The 25117-nt window shown below is 42.8% G+C and overlaps 1 protein-coding gene across 5 annotated transcripts in view; it reads left to right on the forward strand.

Moving 5' to 3' along the window:
* The window catches only part of BBOX1 (gamma-butyrobetaine hydroxylase 1), an 88814-nt gene that overhangs the window by 31860 nt on the left and 31837 nt on the right, over positions 1–25117 (forward strand). For all 5 annotated transcript variants that reach the window (XM_030560196.1, XM_030560198.1, XM_030560195.1 and 2 more), the window contains one exon: positions 23286–23484. In XM_030560196.1, the coding sequence (XP_030416056.1) occupies positions 23286–23484 (199 nt within the window). The remainder of the gene's footprint in view (positions 1–23285; positions 23485–25117) is intronic.

A 25117-nucleotide genomic window follows, 5' to 3' on the forward strand; every position in this document is an offset into this window, starting at 1 on the left:
ACTCGGAGCACTCCCCATCTAATGATCCATCTAGCCATTGAAGATAGTTGCTAATATCAGTCACAAATGGGCCATGTGCCATTGCAGGCAATCTCATCAGACTGTCCCCTTATCAATCTCTGTCATAAATTTATCAAGTTCTTTCTTAAAACAAGTTAGGTTGTTTGCCCCAACTACTCCCTTTGGAAGGTTGCCTCAGAACTTCAGTCCTCTGATGGTTAGAAATCTTTGTCTAATTTCAAGCCTAAACTTATTGACGGCCAGTTTATATCCATTTATTCTTGTGCCAGCATTGATGCGTAACTTAAATAACTCCTCTCCTTCCCTGCTGTTCATCCCTCTGATGTATTCATAGAGAGCAATTGTATCTTCCCTCATCCTTTGTTTTGTTAGGCTAAACAAGCCAAGCTCTTCAAGTCTCCTCTCGTAAGGTAGGTTCTCCATTCCTCTGATCATCCATATAACACTTTCCTATTTCTGCTGGACATATCTTGCCTGATGCTTACAAGGATTGCATTAACCTTTTTCATGGCTGCATCACATTGGCAGCTATCAACCAATACACCCAGGTCTTTCTTCTCCTCTGTCACTTTCAAGGGCTTCTGGCAAAAATTCTTATTAGTCCCTAAGTGCACAACCTTGTACTTTGCACTGTTACATTTCATCTCATTTCTGTTAATCCTATTTTCAAGGTCATCTAAATCTTGTACGATCCTCCTCTGTATTGGCAATACCTCCCAACTTAGTATCATTCACAAATTTTATTAGCCCACTCCCACTTTTTGTGCAAGCTCATTAATGAAAATGTTAAATAAGATTGGTCCCAAGACCTGTCTTTGAGGAGTTCCACTAGTAACCTCCCTCCAAAATCTAGCAGTTCACCTCTCAGCATGACCTATTGTAATCTCCCCTTTAATTAGTTCCTTACCCACATTCAATTCTTGGAGTAATCCCCACCTTCTCCAATTTAATAATTTCGCATGTGAAACTGTATCAGACGCTTTACTGAAATCCAGGTAGATTAGATCTCCTGCATTTCTTTGTCTAGAAAATCAATTATCTTCTCAAAGAAGGAGATCAGGTTCGTCTGGCAAGATCTACTTTTTGTAAAAGATATTGTTCTAATTTATCCCATTTACCTCCAAGTTCTTAACTACACTCACTTTCAAAATTTGCTCTAAAATCTTTCATGCAGTTGAGGTCAAATAATGGGCCTGTAGTTTCTCAGATCAATTTTTTCCCTTTTCTTATATATAGTTACTACATTTGTTATTCTCCAGTCATCGAGTACGACCCCGAGTTTACAGATTAATGGAAAATCCTTGCTATTGGGCTTGCAATTTTATGTCCCAGTTTCTTTTTAATATTCTTGGAGATTATCCTGAGCCCCTGATTTGGTCCAATTAAGCTGTTTGAGTTTGGCTTTCACCTTGGATGTGGTAATTTCAGCTTCCATATCCTTGTTTTCATTAGGCCCCAAACTCCTCATTGCCTCAGTTTTTAATAAGAGTGAAGTATTCATTTAGGTGTTGGGCCATACCCATATCTTTAATCTCCACCCCACCCTCAACGCTTAGCGGTCCCACTTCTTTCCTTATTTTCTTTTTATTTATATCGCTAACAAACCCTTTAGAGTTGGTTTTAATTTCTTTTGCAAGGTTCAACTCTGCTTGGCTTTGGGCAGTTCTCCTTTTTTCCCCTAAAGTTTCTGTTCTCCAAGAGGTAGCTTTTCTTGCTGATCCATCCCTTTTTTCTGTTCTGTGTAGGCTTTTTGCTTTTTCTTAATAACCTTTTTGAGATGCTTGTTCATCCAGTTTGGTCTGCAACACTTCCTTACGAATTTCTTCCCCTTGCTTGGGATGCAGGCTTCAGATAGCTTCTACAACTCTGACTTAAAGTGATCCTCAGCCTCCTCCACATTCAGATTCTTGAGTTCTTCAGTCCAGTCCACTTTCCTAACTAATTCCTTTAAGTTTTTTTTTAAAGGGACCCTAATCGTACACTTGTTTGTTTATCCTTCCATTTATTTTATACTGAATTAACTCATGATCATTCAAACCAAGGTTTTCCTCTAAAACCAGTTCTTTTACGAAGTCCTCACTACTTTCTTCCCCCAGATTCCCACCATGGCTACTGTCCATTCAGCTCCACTGGTGGAAGCAATGATGGGAACTCCACTGTAGACAAAGGGCTCTTAGCCACCAACATATTTACCACTGTGTCATCTACACGTGCTCTGAGCAAAGTCAGACAAAATGATGGTAAAATACCAGTGGCCAAAGGAACCACCACTGGAGATGAGTCAGTTGTAGGAACACTGGAAAATTTTAAGGTAGAAAAGATAGTGTAAAAGCAGCATAAGGGCTAAACCCTTGTGTACATGGATGTGTTAGTGAGGGAATTGGGAATTAGAGGCCTCTCTCCCCCTGCATTAGCAGGGCGGGATTCATAACATGCACTCGATAAGCTCTACTGGGTCAGCAGCATCTTTCAAAATAATAGCAATGGAATCGCATCCTGGATGACAGGATCAGTGAATATGCTGGACAGTATTCCTGCTCCCCCTACCAGCATTGGCCAGGGCAGGAGTTACTGTGTTTGACACTGTCAGTAAAAGTCTTTCTTTTTTTCACACATATAGTTAATAAGCACTGAAAAATCAAAGTGTATTATTTCCAAGGATCAACAAGTGGTGCTTGGTTAAGAATGAGTGCTTTCCAGCTCCAGTAAAGGGTTTACAGTATCAAAGAGCATTACAATTTTCTTGGCATTATGCACTTTCCACAACTTCACAGATCTCACCTAACTCCTGGAGGTATTGTGAAGATCAATTCATTAAGGTCTGTTTGGCCCTTTGAAGATGTTGAACCCTACATAAGTGCTAAGAAACAGAGGTTGTATAGTGCTGGAAAGGGTAGATTTCCCAGTAGGATACACAGCACTTGACATTTTTTGCATAAAGAACTCTTTCAGCTTGTTTGTAAAAGTGCTTTAAATGTATTTGGTCTTTCTGTCCCTTTGAGTTCTGTACATTTGGACTCATGAGATCAGAATGCCCCCCTCCGGCAGTAGATCGGTCTTCGGTCTTCACTGAGAAGTCTGAAGGAATGTCTAATATAGTGAATGCTTACGGGGAGAGGGTAGGTTTAGAAGATAAAATAAAAAAAGAGCAAGTAAAAAATCACTTAGAAAAGTTAGATGCCTGCAAGTCACCAGGGCCTGATGAAATGCATCCTAGAATACTCAAGGAGTTAATAGAAGAGGTATCTGAGCCTCTAGCTATTATCTTTGGGAAATCATGGGAGACGGGGGAGATTTCAGAAGACTGGAAGGGGGAAAATATAGTGCCCATCTATAAAAAGGGAAATAAAAACAACCCAGGAAACTACAGACCAGTTAGTTTAACTTCTGTGCCTGGGAAGATAATGGAGCAGGTAATTAAAGAAATCATCTGCAAACACTTGGAAGGTGGTAAGGTGATAGGGAATAGCCAGCATGGATTTGTAAAGAACAAATCGTGTCAAACTAATCTGATAGCGTTCTTTGATAGGATAACGAGCCTTGTGGATAAGGGAGAAGCGGTAGATGTGATATACCTAGACTTTAGTAAGGCATTTGATACAGTCTCACATGATATTCTTATAGATAAACTAGGAAAGTACAGTTTAGATGGGGCTCCTATAAGGTGGGTGCATAACTGGCTGGATAACCGTACTCAGAGAGTAGTTGTTAATGGCTCCCAATCCTGCTGGAAAGGTATAACAAGTGGGGTTCCGCAGGGGTCTGTTTTGGGACCGGTTCTGTTCAATATCTTCATCAACGATTTAGATGTTGGCATAGAAAGTACGCTTATTAAGTTTGCGGACGATACCAAACTGGGAGGGATTGCAACTGCTTTGGAGGACAGGGTCAAAATTCAAAATGATCTGGACAAATTGGAGAAATGGTCTGAGGTAAACAGGATGAAGTTCAATAAAGATAAATGCAAAGTGCTCCACTTAGGAAGGAACAATCAGTTTCACACATACAGAATGGGAAGAGACTGTCTAGGAAGGAGTATGGCAGAAAGAGATCTAGGGGTCATAGTAGACCACAAGCTTAATATGAGTCAACAGTGTGATACTGTTGCAAAAAAAGCAGATGTGATTCTGGGATGCATTAACAGGTGTGTTGTAAACAAGACACGAGAAGTCATTCTTCTGCTTTACTCTGCGCTGATCAGGCCTCAGCTGGAGTATTGTGTCCAGTTCTGGGCACCGCATTTCAAGAAAGATGTGGAGAAATTGGAGAGGGTCCAGAGAAGAGCAACGAGAATGATTAAAGGTCTTGAGAACATGACCTATGAAGGAAGGCTGAAGGAATTGAGTTTGTTTAGTTTGGAAAAGAGAAGACTGAGAGGGGACATGATAGCAGTTTTCAGGTATCTAAAAGGGTGTAATCAGGAGGAGGGAGAAAACTTGTTCACCTTAGCCTCCAATGATAGAACAAGAAGCAATGGGCTTAAACTGCAGCAAGGGAGATTTAGGTTGGACATTAGGAAAAAGTTTCTAACTGTCAGGGTAGTTAAACACTGGAATAGATTGCCTAGGGAAGTTGTGGAATCTCCATCTCTGGAGATATTTAAGAGTAGGTTAGATAAATGTCTGTTAGGGATGGTCTAGACAATATTTGGTCCTGCCATGAGGGCAGGGGACTGGACTCGATGACCTCTCGAGGTCCCTTCTAGTCCTAGAGTCTATGAATCTATTATGAATCCCATGGGAGAGTCTACTGAGGAGAAAAAAATTGCAAGGTTCAAATTCCTGGAGCTTCCGCCACAGTTGTAGGGTGGAATTCACCCTGCAAAGTGAACTTGGGGAACCACAGATGCCAGGCTCTGTGCATCTGCAGCAGCTTAGGAATCCATTATATTTGCAAGCACGATCTCTCCCCGATCATTTTTGTACCCTAAGACCTTCCTTAAAAGAGAGTTGCCCATCATGTTGGAGGCTGCAAGCTAAGGGAATACATTTTTCAGGCTGCCTCAAAGGGAAAGGGGAGCCAGGACAAACTTCCCTAGCTTGGAGCTAGGGTTAAAATCCAGACCTATCTTTTCTGACATTGGGAAGGACCAATGACCTATCAAATAGTCCTTGTAATGCTAATGTTCCTCAATATTTTATTTGGTGTAAAATAGGTTCAGGAAGTTTTTATTAATGAGACCATAAAAAAGATTAAGAAGAAAAAGCATCTTCCTTAAATATTCCATCCTTTTTCACATAATTATATACTTGCACTGATGTATAAAACTTAAATTTGTCTTTTACAGGACACTTTTGACAGGTCATTCAGTGCAGTTCAAAGATATTTTAAATTTTGAGGCCAAGGCAACTTTTTTCTGGAGAAAAGGAAAACATTTGCATTTTAATTACCTTTTTTTAAATTTTCAAACTGGTGAAGGGACGTGCATTGAATTAAACACACTAGAGCAGTGGATAGAAGGCACTGGAATGGCCTCATGAAGGAATTTAATGACGTGAGATTATATTTCTCCTCAAGTATTGCACTGTTTTTCATTTTGTGAATATTTTGAGATATTCAGCAAGTTGTCAGTGAAACTCATGGTTGCTTTGAAAGAAAGGGTAGAATATAAAAGATGGTCTGTGTGGATGGCTTATATTAGGATGTGTGTGTTGTATTTCTTGGACTCCGTCTCTAATGTAGCTTTAAGCCAGAGGAATCAGAAATGCTACTTGTGGTTGGAAATTTGCAAACCTTGCAAATGTTGAAAATTGTTGTAACTACACTCTGTAGTCCGTCAGCTCAGTGCCACCAATATATCTGCCACCAATATATACATATGACCAAAATTTTCAAACTTGGGTGCCTGACTTTAGCATGTTGATGCTCTTTGCCAGCATTTTCTAGAGAACTAAAGGGAAACCTGTATTTTTAAATCCACTTCTGCTCCAGATTGCCTCCTGCAGCACAGGACAGGATTCCACCCACAGGTCTAATTCTGCAAGCTGCTCAGTGTCAGTACAGGAGCATGCACTTGTATAGCTCATTACAAGCTTAGGGCCAAGATTTGCAAAGGGCTTTTGGATCTGTGAGGAGAATGCTAAATATATTTGTTATTATAGTCATCCTTTGAAGGGAATAGGGAACAAAAAGTTGGGCTTTTCAAATGATGTAACTTGCATTTTCAGCCACTGTGAGTTCTATTTTTTATAGTTCACAGGTGGCCAACCTGTGGCTCTGGAGCCATATGCGGCTTTTTAGAAGTTAATATGCAACTCCTTGTATAGGCACCGACTCAGGGGCTGGAGCTACAGGTGCCAACTTTCCAATGTGCCAGGAGGTGCTCACTGCTCAACCCCTGGCTCTTTCATAGGCCCTGCCCCCACTCCACCCCTTCCCGCGTCCTCCCCTGAGCCTACTGTGCCCTCATTCCTCCTCCTCCTCATCCCCCCTCCCCAGCCTCCTGCATCCCACGAAACAGCTGATCGGGAGGTGTAGAGAGGGCTGCTGATGGGTAGGAGGCACTGGGAGCGGAGCAGGGGCGAGCTGATGGGGAGGCTGCTGACGTATTACTGTGGATCTTTGGCAATGTACTTTGGTAAATTCTGGCTTCTTCTCAGGCTCAGATTGGCCACCCTTGTTATAGTTTATCACTAGATTCAAACAGATTACCCCCAGGTTAGATAAAATGTTGACTTAAAATATGCATGAGTTAAACACAACTATTAGCCTATGAAACATTTTAAAACTTTTTATACTTTATTATATATGTACTTTGATAAACAATCAGGTTCTGACTTAAATACATGAAAAAAAGGAATCAATTATTGCTGGAATTTCATGCTTAATTCTTATATGGGCTCCAATTCAGCAAAGCAATTAAAGCACACATTTAACATTAAGAGTGTGTAATTGCCATGGATGTTTAGATACTGGTACACTAAGATTATGTGTACACTAGCACTTTTGTCGGTATAACCTATGTCAGAGGTGTGAAAAAAAACCTCCTCTGAGTGACATCAGTTATTCTGACAGAAGTGCCGGTGTGGATAGTACTATGATGGTGGAAGACGCTCTCCCTCCAACGTAACTACCACCTCTCATTGGGAGTGGTTTAATTATGAGCTCTCTCCCATCACCATAGAGTGGCTACACAAGAGCTCTTACAGCGACGCAGCTGCATCAGAACAGCTGTGCTCCTATAAGGTCTTAAGTGTAGCAGTATTTGAAAATTCAACATTCACCACCCCAAGGACCTGTAGTAACCATGCTATTTTCTATTATTAGAAGATACTGTAGTACCACCATTACTGCATAATGACAAATGCTATTTTTTTTATAATGCCTACAGCATAACATGTATGTTAAGATTATCCATTGGTCTGAGGACTCTATGGGCTGGTCTACACTAAACAGTTAGGATATCTTAACCTTCTTGCTCAGGGCTGTGAAAAATTTTATGCTGTGTGTGATTAAATTGAGCCAATTTATACCCCAGTGTAGGTATCACGAGGTCAATGGAAGAATTCTTCCATCAATTTAGCTACTGCCTTTCAGAGAGATGTGGATTTACTACCATGATAGAAGAACCCCTGCTGTATTAAGCATCTACAGACTACAGTGAAACAGCTGCAGCTGTGTTGCTGTAGCATTTCTAATGCAGATATACCTTTCATGATTAGGGTGACCAGATCGCAAGAATAAAATATCAGGACACATGTTGGGGACAACCACAGGCTCACAGCCCCCACCGGAGCCATGAGGGTGGGAGGCACACAGTCCTAGGAAGCCACGGGTTAAGGATGCATGGCTCTGGCCCTGGCCGCAAGCCACAGTTGGGGGGCGCACATCTTCAGCCCTGCCTCAAGCTGCCGGTCAGTCAGGAGCACGTGACCCCAGCTCCAGCCCCTGCCGCAAGCCGCAGATCGGTTGGGGGTGCACGGCCCCAGCTCTGGTCCCCCGCTGAAAGCGGCGGGACAGGAACGCACAGCCCCGGCTGAAACCCCCAGCTACAGTTCCCATCCACAAGCCACCTGTCACAAGCCGCAGGTCGGTCAGGGGGACACAGCTCCAGCGCCTGCTGTAAGCTATGGGTCGGGGGCGCACAGCACTGGCCCCTGTCGCAAGCTGGCTCCGGTCCCCATTGCAGGGTGGGGTGTCAGGGCTGGGGCAGGGGATTGGGGCATGGGAGGAGGTTCAGGGTGCTGACTCCGGGAGGGAGTTTGGGTGTGGGCGGGAGCTCAGGGCCAGGGCTGGAGGGTTGCAGCACGCGGGCTCCGAGTGGCACTTACCTGAGACGGCTCCCGGAATTGGTGACAGCTCCCTCTGGGTTCTAGGTGGAGGCCCAGCCAGGTGGCTGTGCACACTGCCTCACCCACAGGCACTGCCCTGGCAGCTCCCATTGGCTGTAGTTCCTGCACCTAGGATCCAGAGGGAGTTGTCAGCACTTCCAGGGAGCTGTGCGAAGCTGGGTAGGGAGCCTGCCAGCACTGCGCTAACGGACGCCTGGCAAGAAACCCTACAGTATCAGGACAAATGGCGTCCTGATCGTACAACGGCCTAGATGCAGGACAAAGAGTTAAATATCGGGACATCTGGTCACCCTATTAATGATACTAAATGCAGGCATGGGAGTTAAGGTTAGAGATGTAGCCTTAGCTATGAATTTCCTAGCTTTTCTTTGTTAATCAGGAATGCTCTGAATTAGAAATAGAATTGTTTCCCATATGGAAAGGGGAGTGATGAATATAGTCTTGTATTTGGGGAGTACATCTTACATCTGAAGAATGTCTGTCTTGTACAAGTGAAAAGAAGTTTCCCCTAAAGTCCATTTATGTACAGTATGGTCTTTCTGCAGATGTCCCCTGAAATAGAAAACATATGCTCAGTTGTCAGTATTAGTCAAAGTCATTGCTTAAAAAACCAAGGGTCCAGATTAGAACATATGTCCTGGTTATTATGAAAATCAACATGGAAAATATTTAGTACTAAAAAAACAATATGTGAACCTTCTAAGAACGAGGGGCCAGCTCCTTAGCTTGTATAAATTGTCATAGTGTCATCACCTTTGAAATCAATGGCACTATAACAAATTATACCAGCTGAAGATCTCCCCCTAGATTTGGTGATTAGGCATTGAAATATGCTAGGGGATGAAATCCTTACTGCCATTCTCTTGCAAACAGTCCCATTTACTTCGGTGAGACTACTTGCGTGAGTAAAATGAACAGAATATTGTTAAGAATATTTTTTAAAATATCTAATGTTCATTATATAAATAATGATATTTTACTATTGATTATATGTAGGAAATATATATTATTCCCAGTACCATCTTTTAACCATTTAGAATAATACAGAATCAATTACAGCATTCATAATGTAAGAACTGCCATACTGAGCCAGGCCAATGGTCCATCTAGTGGTCAGTAAGGGTATGTCTACACTATGGGATTATTCCGATTTTACAGAAATCGATTTTTGGAAACAGATTGTATAAAGTCGAGTGCATGCGGCCACACTAAGCACATTAATTCGGCGATGTGCGTCCATGTACTGAGGCTAGCGTCAACTTCCGCAGCGCTGCATTGTGGGTAGCTATCCCAGAGCTATCCTATCATTCCTGCAGTCTCCCTCACCCATTGGAATTCTGGGTTGAGATCCCAATGCCTGATGGGGCCAAAAATTTGTTGCGGGAGGTTATGGGTAAATGTCATCAGTCAGTCCTCCCTCTGTGAAAGCAACAGCAGACACCCTTTTCCCTGGATTGCCCGGGCAAACGCCATAACATGGCAACCCTGGAGCCCGTTCAGCCTTTCTTCGCTGTCACCATATGTCTACTGGATGCTGCTGACAGACACGGTACTGCAGTGCTACACAGCAGCATCCCCTTGCCTTTGCAAGTTAGCAGAGACGGTTACCAGCCATACTGTACCGTCTGCTGCTTTGCAAGTTGACAAAGATGGTTACCAGTCATACTATACCATCTGCTGCTGTCATAGTGAGGTCAGTCGGGGGCGCCTGGACAAAAATGGGAATGACTCCCCAGGTCATTCTCTTCTTTAAGTTTTGTCTAATGGAGAGTCAGTCCTGCCTAGAATATCAGGCAAGCCTACTAAAGAACCAGAGAGGCAAACGGCCACTCCAGGTCAGAGCCCAGACATCCCGCAGACATGATGAGCTGCCTGCCATTCTAGGGGGTGCCTCTGCAACAACCCCACCAGTTGCTTCCCTCCTCCCCCACCCCTCCTGGGCTACTGAGACAGTTATCCCTCCATTTGTGTGATAAAGTAATAAAGAGTGCATGAATTTGAAACAACACTGACTTTATTGCCTCTGCAAGCAGAGATCAAAGGAGGGTGGGGAGGGCGGTTGGGTTACAGCGAAGTAGAGTGAACCACCATTCTGCACTTGCTCAGCCTATAGCTGAAAATGGGAATCTGTGATAAGCACTAGGATAGAAGCACAGGCAGGACTGAATCTCCATTTGTGTGTGGGCCTTTGGTTGACACTGGTAAAATACAAAATGTCCCAGGATATGTATGTTGGGGGACAGTTCTAAACAGCAGCTTAATTTTTTTATTTGCAGCAAAATGTAGAGGTCTAAGTATCTGATTGTGAGCCTTGGTAGCAAGGGGTAGGCTGGGGTAGGTGCAACCGTGAGGTGCTGCTGACTGGAAGAGCAGCCTGAGGCAGAAGCCTCCAGCTGCCATGATATTCCAGGCAGGACTGAATCTCCATTAGACAAAATTTAAAGAAGAGAATGACCTGGAGTCGTTCCCATTTTTGCCCAGGCACCCCTGACTGACCGACCAGCCAGGAGCACCCACGGGATGACGATGACAGATACCAGTCATAGTGTACCATCTGCCATCCACAAGGCAAGAGGATGTTGCTATGTAGCGCTGCAGCACCGCATCTGCCAGTAGCATCCAGTAGAGACACAGTGACATTGAAAAAAGGCAAGAAACAATTTTTTTTCCCTTTGCTTTCACAGGGGGGTGACGACATATACCCTGAATCACCCGTGACAATGTTTTTGACCCTTCAGGCTTTGGGAGCCCAGAATTCAAATGGTTTTTGGAGAGTATGGGAACTGTGGGATAGTTACAGTCATCAGTCACCCCTCCCTCCTTGAGTGTCCATTTCATTCTTTGGCTTTCTGGTACACTTGTCTCAGCTCCTTAAATTTCACGCAGCACTGTGTTGAGTCCCTGTTGTGGCCTCTGTCCATCATGGCCTTGGAGATTTTTTCAAATGTTTTGGCATTTTGTCTTTTGGAACGGAGTTCTGATAGAACAGATTCATCTCCCCATACAGAGATCAGCTTTAGTATCTCCCGTATGGTCCATTCTGGAGCTCTTTTTTGATTCTGGGACTGCATGGTCACCTGTGCTGATCAGCGCTCTACGCTGGGCAAACAGGAAATAAAATTCAAAAGTTCGCAGGGCTTTTCCTGTCTACCTGGCCAGTGCATCCGAGTTCAGATTGCTGTCCAGAGCAGTCACAATGGTGCACTGTGGGATAGCTCCCAGAGGCCAATACTGTTGAATTGGGGCCACACTAACTCTAATTTGAAATGGCAATGTCGATTTCAGCGCTACTCCCCTCGTTGGGGAGGAGTACAGAAATCGATTTTAAGGGCCCTTTATATCGAAGTAAAGGGCTTCGTTGTGTGGACAGGTGCAGGGTTAATTCGATTTAACGCTGCTAAATTCGACATAAACTCATAGTGTAGACCAGGCCTAAGGGATACACCAGAGGAAGTTGCAAGGAAATCCTGTATTTGACAATTATATGTTTCCAGATGATTCATGTGTTTAATAGGTTCTTCTCCAGTCACTTGCAAGTTAGATAGCTCATAAAACAAATTCATTTTTTCCCCTGAATTGCACATGTATGATTCTGTTTCTACCCAGTACAGCATTTGTATTAACCACTGAGCATATGTAGGGTATGGAGATTTCCCTGCTCGTATTATAATGTATTTTATTGCAAAAAGTAGACTGTGCACCAATAGTTTCTCTTCATTCTCTTTCCACAAACCATAGTTTAAATTTGAGGTGTTAATTTCTATATAGATTGGATTACTTGGGCCTCAATTATGCAGTCAGATGAACCTATAACACTTGTATGGAGCCTCACCAACTTCAGTGCGGCTCGGCATAGCTATCGGTGTCAGATCCAGTCACAAGAGAAGATCTTTAACAGCAGTGTGTAGTGATAGGAGCCTGCCAGAGTTACGCATCAGATCTGCCTCCCCACACCCCCACAACACCTTTTTCTGGCTCCTCTATTCCTACTCCCAGTTTCCTTGCCCAGCTGGTCACAGTGTCCCCTGCTAGCTCTTTGTCCAATTTCAGTGTCGTCATCCCTCAACTCTCCAACCAACAATTTCTTCAATTCACTCCAACTCCAAGTACCAGTTTCAGCGTGGAAAGTTTCAGCCCAAATGACTGACTTGGCAACTTTAATAACAATCTCCCCAAAAAACAGAACAAAACTATATAACTATTTTAACTGTGTATAACTCCCTTTTACTTATTCTGTCATATTATAAACTGAGGGATAAAGATTTGACGTGCACAGCAACTATCTGCCTTTCTAGAAAGCAGCAAATAGTTTTTTCTTCCTCCCTTTTTCTTATTCTGTCATATATATAAATAATATGACAGAATAAGTAAAAGGGAGGAAGAAAAGGCAGATAGCTGCTGTGCATGTCAAATCTTTATCAGTTTATTTCCACTAGTAAAACAATAATTATTTGAATTTAATATATGTGAATGGAGATAGTTACAAAAATTATTTATTACAATAAAAGCACTATATTAAATGTATGTAGCAGCATTCTGTAAAGCACTTGCACCAGATTTTAAACATAAAATTTGAAAACCAAACCAAAATGGGTCCAGGATTCGAAACAGTGTGTGCAATTTTTTAAAACATGTTTTTTTTGTAATTGTGCCTACTTTACAATTACTGGTTATAGTATAAAATGAATTCTGACCCATAATTGTAAATTTAAGTTTGCATATACTGGTAGCACAGGCAAACTCCTAAATTAAAGTAACATTTAACTAAACAGTTTCCAGACTCCTGAAAGTGGCCTGTTGAGAAACTGTGTTTTGGGTTCCATGATTAATTTCCTGTCTCTTCACTTTCTCTTCACATTACCGTTCCCTTGAGTTCTTGGCTGAGTGCACTGTAGCCTTCTGTCTGGAGCCATTAAAACCTAGGTGATATCCATTTCAGTTTTGTCTAGTAGAACTGGCCCTTGTGGGATACGCTTAAAAATAAACAACTCTTGATTATTTTAACACAGTAATCTTGGCAAACGGATAATGATGTTATATAATACAGATAAAATCCCAGCATTTGTTGCTTACAAGGTGTTTGTGCATGCAGTAATGAACAGCTACAGCAGTGCTTTTTATCCAAGAAAATTAATGGGATGATGAAAATGGCTCTACAAATCTTAAGAAGTAGAGCAATTTTGAACAGATGGGTCCCAAATAGATTCTTCCCCTTGCTGTGCCATGTGGCAGAACACAGTACAGTAACTATGTAGAAAGTGACAACAGTGATCGTTATAGCAGCTTGCTGGTATGAGTCATTTCAGTTTGTTACAAAATTAAATATGGATCAACAAGTATAAATATTGAGCTGATCCTCAGCTGGAGTAAATCAGCTTAGCTCCATTAAAGGCATTAGAGCAGTGCACATTTATATCAGCTGAAAATAAGGTCCAATAGTTATTATATTTTCTTATTTAAGAACTATTACTTTTAACTCTTAGAAGTTTGATACATTCCAGACTCCCAGCCAAATGAATGTTTAAGAGGATATAGCTATGTCAGTGCATACACTCATTTCAGTATATGTGGACCTGATTCTCCTCTGATATCACTAATTTTACGCTATTGTAACTTCATTGACTTCACTGGATATTCCAAATGACTGTTTGGAAGATCTCAGTCCCACGGTTTAAACTTTCCCTGTTCAAAGTTCAGCAGCCTAGAGATGAAAGGATCAGGCCAGAGATTTCACTTTTATAGCTGAAACCGGCTGTTAAATGTTTTGAGCACAGCATGTGACTGAGGATTCTTCTTTGTTGAGTAGACACTGTCCCATCACTCTGAAATTAACATTCTATTTACTATGCATATGCAGGTAATCCAGTTACACTGATTAATATAAGGCAATTAGCTGGTCCTCCATTATAATAGAGATAGTTAAGCTGAAGATAATGTCAATGATATTAATTTCCTGTGTTATATCACATCTTTGATCTTAAAATTAACTGAACACAAATGCATGCCTAATATAAGACAATTAAGACGTGAAAGGGAATTAGCATCCACAAGCTAATTTGGTTATATTGTTAAACTTCTAACAGGCTATAGATAAACACAGACAAATACACTTGGCATCTACCCTTGATTCCTATTACTACAAATGAATGGATTACTGATTGTTGGTCTAGTACATCTCTTTGAAATTCACATACAAGTGAATTGTCAGGGTACAATTGTAATGCCTCTTATTAAGTTGTTATTGGTCATACGCAGTTGTTATGGGTCTGCCAGTGTCACCGCCTCCTATTCTGGTCTAAATGTCACAATTTGACTCTTAGGGTACGTCTATACTATCCGCCGGATCAGAATCGATCTATCGGGGATTGATTATTGCGTCTTATCTGGACGTGATAAATCGATCCGTGAATGGACACCTGTACTCCACCTCGGCAGGAGGAGTAAGCAGCATCGATGGGGGAGCTGTGGCAGTCGACTCGCCGCTGTGGGCACGGCCAGGTTAGTTGAACTAAGATACTTCGAATTCAGCCACGCTATTCGCGTATCTTAGATCGACCCCCCCCACACCGATCTTTCAAGCTACGGGCTTTCAATCAAGACCGTAGATTGAAAGCTCTTTGCTGAAAGGAATCCAGGATTCATGTAGGCCAGAAAGGTTTGGGGAGAGAGAGAGGAGCCTGACTCCTTTTTATTCCCCCTACTCAGTTGAATAAAATGAGGACTCAGATTAGGAAAGCATCACCTGTATCATTCCTTTCTGTACTCTGTGGTGGATATTATGTAACCAAAGATTTGGATGTCTGTTAGATTCAGTTTATTACAACAGGCAGTGTTATAAACTCACTCATCACAGAACAAAATTCGTGGGAAGTTTCCTAAGAATTACTTTTGAAATTAACTTTCTTCATACATTAAATAACTGGAAAGGTTTTCCCTCAGCACATGTAATAATCTCCTTTCATGGGTCACAAGAAACAGAGAGCAGCTGCATTCTTTTGCTCAGCGCTGTCTGACGGAGAGTACTTCTACAGCCACACAAGGCAACTGTCTGCTCTAGCTCAGTTGTTCTGCTTTATACATTCATTTGTGAATCAGTATGTGTTTAGGATAGGCAGGGGCATGAGAGAAGTGCACGTAGTCTCCTCCTGTGCATACCTTGTGTAATGCCCTGTCACAGAAATAGTTCCTGCGCTCAGGGAACATAGCGACTGCTCCCTTGGAGGGCCCTGGGAGTCACATCACCCCAAAAGGGGTTGGTGGGTGGTATGGCCATGACAGATTCACATCTGTACACCAGTCTACAAACTGAGATGGCTACAATGTGTAGGAGTTGGAAAAGGCTGTAGCATGCTCAAGGATTGCACAGTTCTCTGCATGCTGCGCTATTTGCAGGCACGATCTCTCAAGGGAGCCAGAAGGCACAGTCTGTCCATGTTCCCCATGGGCCCATACAATGCCACACTGTCCCTTACTCAAGTTGGCAGCTAAATGACACCATTCTGTCCTATTCTTTACAGGTATTGCTACAGTGCTCATCACTGTTGTACCTGGTACATGTTACGAGAAATAGAATTTTGTACCTGGACCTTTATGGTATTTCAGACCATCATAGTTTCTTTTTGGTAGTTCTGAAGTGTGAGAAAGGCTCACTGAATTTCTTGCTTCACTGTGTCCAAGTGCTATAGGCAGAGGGAGATGAGTATGGCTGAAAATGAGAGGACTGGGCTTGATGGTGAAGGGAATGGCATGAGCAGAGCTTCCACACTGAGTTGGAAAGGGGCAATAAATCAGGAAGAGGAAGGAGGTGGAAGGCCAGCTATAGGCACATGTCAAGCCTGTGGTTGCACAGAGGTCTGCATTTTAGGGGAACTTCCTCAGCCTCCTCTCGGGCCTGGGCTATATGCTGACTCATAGTTCCCCTCAATACTGGAGAACAGGGAAATGGTTGGCTAGAACAAAAAGACCGTATATAAGATAAAAATCCATCACTGAGCATAAGTGAGAAGCCCCATGTTCAGGATTCTGGGAGGAGAAAGCCCATACAGTATTTGGGACCCATGTCAGGCATGTCTCTTTTGAAAAAGTGTCAAGCTGTCTGAAGTGGCTCATGAATATGAGTGTCAACCTCAGGGCAGGAGGAAGAAGTAGGACACAAACCCCAAATTGGTTTGAGTTCTATACTTAGATTTCACTAACCAAGCAACAAACACTACAGCAGCCTTACCTTGAAGTCACAGACAGTCTCCCTGGGTACCCCAGTCTATCTTGCCACCCAGGCAAACTTGCCTTTGTGATAGATGGTGCCGTACACCAAAAATCACAAGAATATGTAGGTTACTCCCATTCCCATTCCCAATCCCAAAGGATGACTCATTTACCCAGGTCAGTTGTACTTTAGGTCCTAGCTAATCTTGTCGTAACCTGACTACAGAATTATTAACTAGGGGAAAAAATGAGTTATTTACGAGGTTAAAGCAGGTAAACATACACACACAAATTATTTAGTCTTAGATTTTAAAAAGTAATAGAAGCTGCTGTGATGTGCTTTTTGCTATTTGACCTTTGGGGCTAACCCAAGCTAAGCAGCTTGGGGATCCCTTGCTTATGCTTATCAGTACTGCCCTCTTCAAGTTCCAAGCAGCCTAGTGGTACAGACCCTCTGTCAGGGATTTTTGTTCCCTTCCCCCCAGAGTTCAGACTGTGATGGGATGAGGGTCTGTGCACATCCCCTCTTCATGGGTGTAGAGAGAGCAGTCAACAGAGTCTTTTGTCCACTGATGTTCCACATTGGTTCATCTGGTTTCTATGGGCCTTCTTTTGTTGGGCAGGAGATGACACCTCTTGTGGTAAACTAGTATTTCACAGTTGGTAATGTTTCTCTAACTGAGGGCATTTTCAGTTTCATAGCAACCATTTTTATAGTTACAAAGAAAACACTTAAATATTACTTTATAATGCGGGCTACAGATATAAGAAGTGAGATTAATGCATGCAGCAACTCACAAGCATTTTATAAAGTCTGAAACACCTCAATTATTCTAATACATATTTTAATAGTACTATCACACAAGTGAGTCAGATTGGTTTCCAGCTATGCATTTGTCAGTGAGGCTTAGGGGCTGCTCGCATAACACACAGAGTCTCCCTAAATATAAGAATGCCCCTTGGCATGAAAGGAGAGGAGGGGACAGGAATAGGAAGGAGGATGAGAGTTAAAAGAAGAGCAAAATAAGAGGGAGAAGGGCTGTCCCACATTTCCACATTTTTGTCCTAAATAATGGTCCAGATTCTGGCTGCACTTGTATGGGCTCATACTAGAGGAGAAAGGGTGCAGGGGCAGCCAGAATTTAGATCAGGGGTCTCAAACATGTGGCCCATGGGGCTATTTCCTGCGGCCCACACCCACCCCCCGGGCCTACCTCTAGGCCAGGGGTGGGTAAACTACAGCCGCAGGATTGCCCCCTTGATCCCCGTGCTGCCTCCTGAAGCAGCTGGCATCACATCCCGGAAGCCCAGGGGGCCAGTGGGGGGGAGAAGCAGAGGGCTACGTCCATGTGTTTCCTTGGCTTCCAGGCACATCCCACCACCCCCCGCCCCCGCAGCTCCCAATAGCTAGGAACGGGGAATCACGACCAACGAGAGCTTCGGGGGAGGTACCTGGAGGCACAGCAAGCAGCGTGCGGAGCCCTGCGTCCCGCTCCCCCAGGGGCCACAGGGGCATGGTTCGAGCTACTTCCTGGAGTGGAGCGGAGCTGGGGCCAGGGTCGGGGTCCGGCAGCCTACCCTAGCCCCAGTGTGTGCCACTGCCACCCTGGAGTCCAAAGCCGTCCTGAACCCCACCCCCCAACTCTCTGCCCTGAGCCCCCTCCCTGCAACTCAACCCCCTGCTGCACCCCAACCCCCTGCCCTGAGCCCCCTGTCACATTCCACACCCCTCCTGCATCCCAACTCCCTGCCCTGAGCCACCTGCTGCACCCCACACCTCCACACCCTGCCCTGAGACCCTTGCTGCATCCCACACCCGTTCTGCACCCTGAGCCTTCTGCCTGCACCCCAACCCCCTGCTGCACCTCAACTCCCTGCCCTGAGCCCCCACAACACCCCTCATGCACCCTCTGGGGGCAGCAAGGGGGCAGAGTTGGGGTGGGCACTTCGGGGAAGCGGTTGTAATGAGGGCTGGGAAGTTTTGGGAAGAGGCGAGGCCTCATGGAAGGGGTGGAGTGGGGGTAGGGCCAGGGGTAGCGAGGAAGAGATGTCAGTGATGTGGCCCTCAGGCCAATGAACTAGCCCTCATGTGGCCCTCATGGTCATTTGAGTTTGAGACCTCTGATTTAGATTCTCACACTGCCTGACCCCCAGGCACAGGAGAGGCATAGTCAGCTGTGAAGCAAGACATCCCAAAAGCTAGTCTGTGGGGGGCATTGCCATGTCCTCATCTGTCTTCTGCACTGGATGTCTGTCCAAGGTCAGTGGCGGAGGGATTCTATGTTGCATTATTTTGGGGTCTGATTTTGCACGCACTGAAGTCAGTAGTACAACTTGCACTGACATTAATGGGTGCAAGACCATGGCTTTAAGTGCTGTAGTAATCACCATTTCTGAATGTTCTCCTAAAGCCCTCCTGGAGGCTTACTGTCTGTCTTTGTCTGCTGTAAGCAGAATGACTCCAGGAACTGCTGCTCAGAGTATCCTCCACTACTTAGCTCTGTCTTTGAACGCCACAGTCTAGCCCAAAATTTGCGGTATCTCTTACAGTGATTTTGAATTGAAAATAACTGTAGTCAAACTTTATAAAGTTTCCCACGATGAAAAGCTGACCTAGGTATTATATCTCATGCAAAACCTTGTCTCTTGTAATTTATGTATTTCTTCGTCACTTGTGAAAAATCTACCCTAATACAACAGAACTATATAATTTATACTTTCTTTTCCAACTATAAATTTCTATCTGGCTTTTTGTAAATCTTTTTTTTCTGAACTGGCATCAGAACATATTGTCTGAATGCAGAAAACATTCCTCCTCAGGGAAACCCGAAGAAAAGAAAGAACCCAATGAAGAGCCCAGGAGTGTTTTCTTCTAGTTACAGTCCATTAATGTACTTTTAATTCATTTTGAACACAGCATTCCCCTGGGACCCATATATCTCTCTGTATTAGGAAGCTTATCTGTTCCTAAACTCTCCAACTCAAATAAATGTGGTTGCTTTAAGACTCGGTAAGGGGTAAAGAAAACAATGTTGTTAAACATGGAAATCAGCAACCATTACCGAGTTGCTGGCTCAGACTATAGGCTTAAGGCATCCTTAGAATATCCATGCTAGATTTAGGAGCATTTGGGCTGCTGAAACTATATGAAAGCATATTAGCAAATAACCCTTAATTTTCAGGGGTACGTAGCATTTGGCCATATTTGTCCCATTGGATGAGTAAAACCTATGTATCGCTTTGAAAAATTGGGAAGTTATGGGTTTACTTTCCTCTGAAATATGGAATAGCATGACACATAGATATGATTGTCCTGCTCTCCTTTGAATAAGCAAAAACTTCCCCTTAGACGTCAGAGCTGCTGTGTGTGTGGCCTCACTACTGGGGTAATATCGATGACAGGTCCGTCCAAGTTCCATGAGCGGAGCAAAACAGAATCCCTCGCTCATGTTTTATAGCATGTATGTCGTGTATACATATGCAAGGACTGATTGTGTCTTTGAGACACAGCTCTGGGATGGACATGATGCAGAGTCTGACAACCCAGTGGATTTCCAGGCAAGCAAAGTGCCCAGGCACAGTGGCCCTCCGAGTGCAGGGAAAGAATGGCTGCTAAGCCAATGTTCTACAGCATGTGCTGTGCACCCTTCCACACCCTCCAATGTTGTTGATGCAAAGGGGGCAGCATGGCAATGGTCCATCCCTTCCTGAGCCCACATTGAAGAGGCCAGTGCAGTAGCTACCCTCCCTGAACACAAGGATTGCATTGTGCTTGGCCTTGCACCAGAACAGAAGTGGAGATGTGCCTGTTTTCTATGTTTGTACTCTAGTGAAGTGATTTTCAGATTATAAAAAGTTTCTTTATCTGAATCAAATAGAAATGCATGGGAAACAAGCAGAGGGTTTTGGGGAGGGGCAGGAAAGGCTTTGATTTATTGTAGCGGGCCCTCTGTTTTTCTTTGGGGCTGGAGGGGTTAGGCTGGATCAGGGCTGCATTTAGTCTTAATCCTTCAGTGATGAAGTTGTAGTTCCAGCGTGATAATGACTGGAGATGTTCTGCAGAATGTTTATGGGAGCACTCTCAGAAGTGGCACGTACTCTACCTTGAAAAAAACATTGCCCAGGCCCCCTCCAGACAGCTCACTTGATCATGTTACTTTTGGAGTGCACAGTGCTGCTGTCAACAGTAGTCTCCCACTCAGGAGCACATACTTCAGCATTCCGGCTGCCTTCTGCTTGGAGACGGAGGGGAAACAACTCCCTGTGTTATCTGCCCCCACTAATGCACCCAATGGGGACAGCCACAATTTGGCTCTTTAATAAAAGCTCTTTGAGGCAAGGAGCATGTCTTTCTCTGTGTTTGTAAAATGCAGGGTACATTTATGGTGCTATATTAAAAATATATTTGTACATTTATTAGTAAAAATATAATATACCTACATTTTCTACAGTCTTGTGGCTAGAGAGGAATCCACCGTCTCCCCTTGGTGCATGCCCATTACCCTCACTTATACTTCTCCACATAACTGGAAAGTGATTGAATGCACCAGGGTGGATGAAACCTAGGGTTCGCAGAAATCTCATCTACAGCAATTTGGTGACAAATCAGAGGCTGGTTTAGTTTCTGCATTTAAAATCCAGGAAGTATTTAAAAATAAAGAGGGAGCAACAAAGAGAAAGGGAGAGTGTTGTATGTAAATGGGGATCCTGGTCCAAACGGGTAACTTGGAAAACTACAGACGTTGTTGCTCTGCAGGGACAGTGATCACTTTTAAAAGGTCAGTATTTACCATCTGTTACTACAGTGAATTATCTAGATACAGCAATTGGAACCTGAACCAAAGCTCACTGAAGTCAATAGGAGTCCTTTTTTCCTCAGACTGTGAAGGAGGGATAAGTACAGTGCCTCAGATATTGTGGCATGGTAACGTATTCATAAATAGTAGCCACTGTTTGTAGCTCTAAATAAGAAGTGATGGTTAAAAATCCAAACATTTCTAGCGGCTGATATCACCCCATTTTTATTTAATTTCATGTCATTTAGCTACAGCTTTTTACCTACAGGATTTTTCCTTGTAAAAGTACTAAAAAATGAAGTTATAATAGGTAAAATTCCCTTGCTAAAAAAAATTGAAAACTTTTAAAAAGCAGGAATGCACAATATTAAAATAATGTTTAAAGGTGTTATCAGTACTTAATTACATTTCATAATTTTGTTTGTTCTCTATTGTTTGCAACATCTTCTCAGATGCTAGAAAATAACCATCCTTTTTAGGCAACAGTATTTTTATATATATATATATATATATATATATATATATATATATATATATATATATATATATATATATATATATATATAAAATTTATTTTATTATAGGCCCAATGCGAACTAACATCTTTTAGAAATCATTTTTGATGACAGTGGCCAGAATGTAAATTCTTTTTCTTCGCTGAATCATTGCTAAGTATTGAGTGTTCTCCATATTCTAATTATGTTAAGGTTACTTAGCATCTTAGGCCTAAATTATCAAAATACCATCTATGTGAAATAGTGTTAAATATATGTAGGCATAAGCTTTTGTGGGCTAAAACCCACTTCATCAGATGCATGGAGTGGAAAATACAGTAGGAAGCTGTCTATAAGTGAGGACTGGCCTGTCTCCCAAAGTCTATGAGTGTGAGGGATCATCCTTCGGGATAGGTTGTAGATCCTTGACGATGCCCTGGAGAGGTTTTAGTTGGGGGGTGAAGGTGACAGCTAGTGGCGTTCAGTTATTTTCTTTATTGGGCCTATCCTATAGTAGGTGACTTCTGGGTACACTTCTGACTCTGTCAATCTATTTATTCACTTCAGCAGGTGGGTATTAGTTTTAACAACGCTTGATAGAGATCCTATAGGTGCTGAGGGATTGGATCAAATGCAGTTGTATCTTAGAGCTTGACTGGTTGATGGCGGGATGGAAATTGTTGAAATCCTGGTGGAATTCCTCAAGGGTTTCTTTCCCTTGAGTCCAGATGATGAAGATGTCATTAGTGTAGTGCAAGTAGAGTAGGGGACGAGAGCATTAGGGGATGAGAGCTGGGGAAGTATTTTTCTAAGACAGCCATAAAAATGTTGGCATACTATAGCTTCATATGGGTGCCCATAGCAGTGCCACTGACTTGAAGGTATACATTGTCGTCAAATGTAAAAAAGTTTTGGGTGAGGATAAATTCATTAGAACTGGTAAGGCAACCCCATCTTTTCATGTAGTATGTATATATATATCTTGTATTTTCCATTCCATGCATCTGATGAAATGTGTTTTAGCCCACAAAAGCTTATGCCCAAATAAATTTGTTAATCTCTGAGGTGCCACAAGTACTGCTCATTGTTTTTATTACAGAAACTGAATATTGATAGTTTTCACTCTTCTGGTCCGTATATTCAGAGAGAGAGAGGCACTTCTGCTTTATGTTTTGCAGTACAATATTCCTTTCAGATCATACATGGTTTAAAATGTCATTTATTTGATGTATTTTACTTCTAGAAAACTGTTGATTTGTGATATGTACATACCAAAGGCTCCACGTGGTCCTGTCATGCAAATCTAATTGCAGAACTGGGATCATATTGAGAAACACACAAAAACAAAGCGTTACATTTAAATAGTTTAATATTGTGAATATGTCCTAACCTTGAACATGGAAATAACTACAGTGATACAAATAAGAAATAATAAAGATAATAACTAAAAGTTTGCTTCAATATTTTTTGTCTTACAGAATGTAAATATTGGGGCTCAGATCTGCAGCTCCCAAATATGTCTTTTGAAGAAGTCTTACAGAGTGATGAAAGTGCATGCAAGTGGCTTTCCACCCTTAAAAAAGTAGGAATTGTGCTGTTAACAGGAGCTGCCACTAGACAGGGGGAGTTGGTTAAACTTGGCAAACGGATCGGATTCCTGCGTCTCACATTTTATGGGTGAGCTAGTTTTTCAAATGTCCTAGTTCTGCCAGCAATGTAATCACCTTTGATATGTTATACTTCAAGATGTAGGACTCTTTGTGGGGATTAATTTATTATAGCTGGATCAGAGTTATTCTTGGCTTCACATTAGAAAATGTAATCACCCATAACACTCTGTGTATGTGGATTGCTTTGCCATGCCAGACGGGATATATGACAAATACCATGGTACCCAGGAGCAAACTATGATGACAACGGTGATTGTAATAAAAAAAGAGAAGAGAATTACAGAATTGAAAACAAATCAATCAACAAGATAGTGAGCCATGGATAGAGATGTGCCTGATCCAAACACCTTAACTTTGGATCAGCATTTGTATTCAAACTTTGTGTGTCAAACCCGTTGCTAGTCATGGAAACAGAGGAGGTTGAAGTGAGATGATTGTCTTTCATATCAGTTTTATGTAACCACTTCACCACCTTTGAATGAAAGCTCTGCTCAGAAGAGTCCATCAGCTCAGAATGTGCTGAAATGAGGGTTACACGGTAGATATTTAAAATACATTTTTCAAAGCTGACTAGGCCTCAGTGGTTCTAAACCCTTTCCATACCAGCATACACACCAGTTCTCCCCTCCCATCTAACCAGGATCTCCCTCCCATTTAGCAATATAGGAAGAGCAGCGTGACACCTGTTTGCAACCACACAATTGAGAGCTCATGAACTAGACTCTAGAAGATCTGGATGTCAGATAGACACCAGTCGTCACATCCCTGGTCTGTCCCCAACCACTTTTCCACGGTGGGCCATGCAGGACCAGTGCAGAGCCCAATTCCACCATGCACATTGGGTGCAGATCACCTTGTATGCCCATTTCAGAGCCTCACTCTCTCAATAAAGCAGAAGCCCTGCGCTGATGGGTTTCCATGGCTTTTTCCAAGTGTTTCATTTGCAGACTTTCTTCTTCTAAAGGTTAGGGTTCATTTCAAAGTGTCACAAACAGTAAGACACATAAGTATGTGCCGACCTTTAAGTCCCATTGACTTCATGAATTAGGGCCCTAAATCTCCAACTTCCTAATTATCTGCGAGAAGGGTGAACAATCATAGAATCGTAGGACTGGAGGGAGCCTTGAGAGGTCTTCTAGTGCAGTTCCCTGCTCTCAAGGCTCAACTAAGTATTATCTAGACCGTTCCTGACAGGTGTTTGACTAACCTGCTCTTTAAAATCTCTGCAACCTCCCTAGGCAATTTATTTCAGTGCTTAACCACTCTGAAAGGAAGTTTTTTCCTAATGTCCAATCCAAACTGCCCTTGTTGCTATTTAAGCCCTTTGCTTTTGGTCCTAGCCTCAGAAGTTAAACAGAACATTTTTTTTCTGTCTTCCTTGTAACAACCTTTACAGGAGGAGGGATAGCTCAGTGGTTTGAGCATTGGCCTGCTAAACCCACGGTTGTGAGTTCAATCCTTGAGGGGGCCATTTAGAGATCTGGAGCAAAAATATGTCTGGGGATTGGTCCTGCTTTAAGCAGGGGGTTGGACTAGATGACCTCCTGAGGTCCTTTACAACCCTGATAATCTATGAAGATATTGAACAGACCCAGAACTGATCCCTGCTAGACTCTACTTGAATGCTATTAGCTAATGTC

Source organism: Gopherus evgoodei, chromosome 4 (assembly GCF_007399415.2).
Source record: "Gopherus evgoodei ecotype Sinaloan lineage chromosome 4, rGopEvg1_v1.p, whole genome shotgun sequence".
Taxonomy (NCBI): Eukaryota; Metazoa; Chordata; order Testudines; family Testudinidae; genus Gopherus; species Gopherus evgoodei.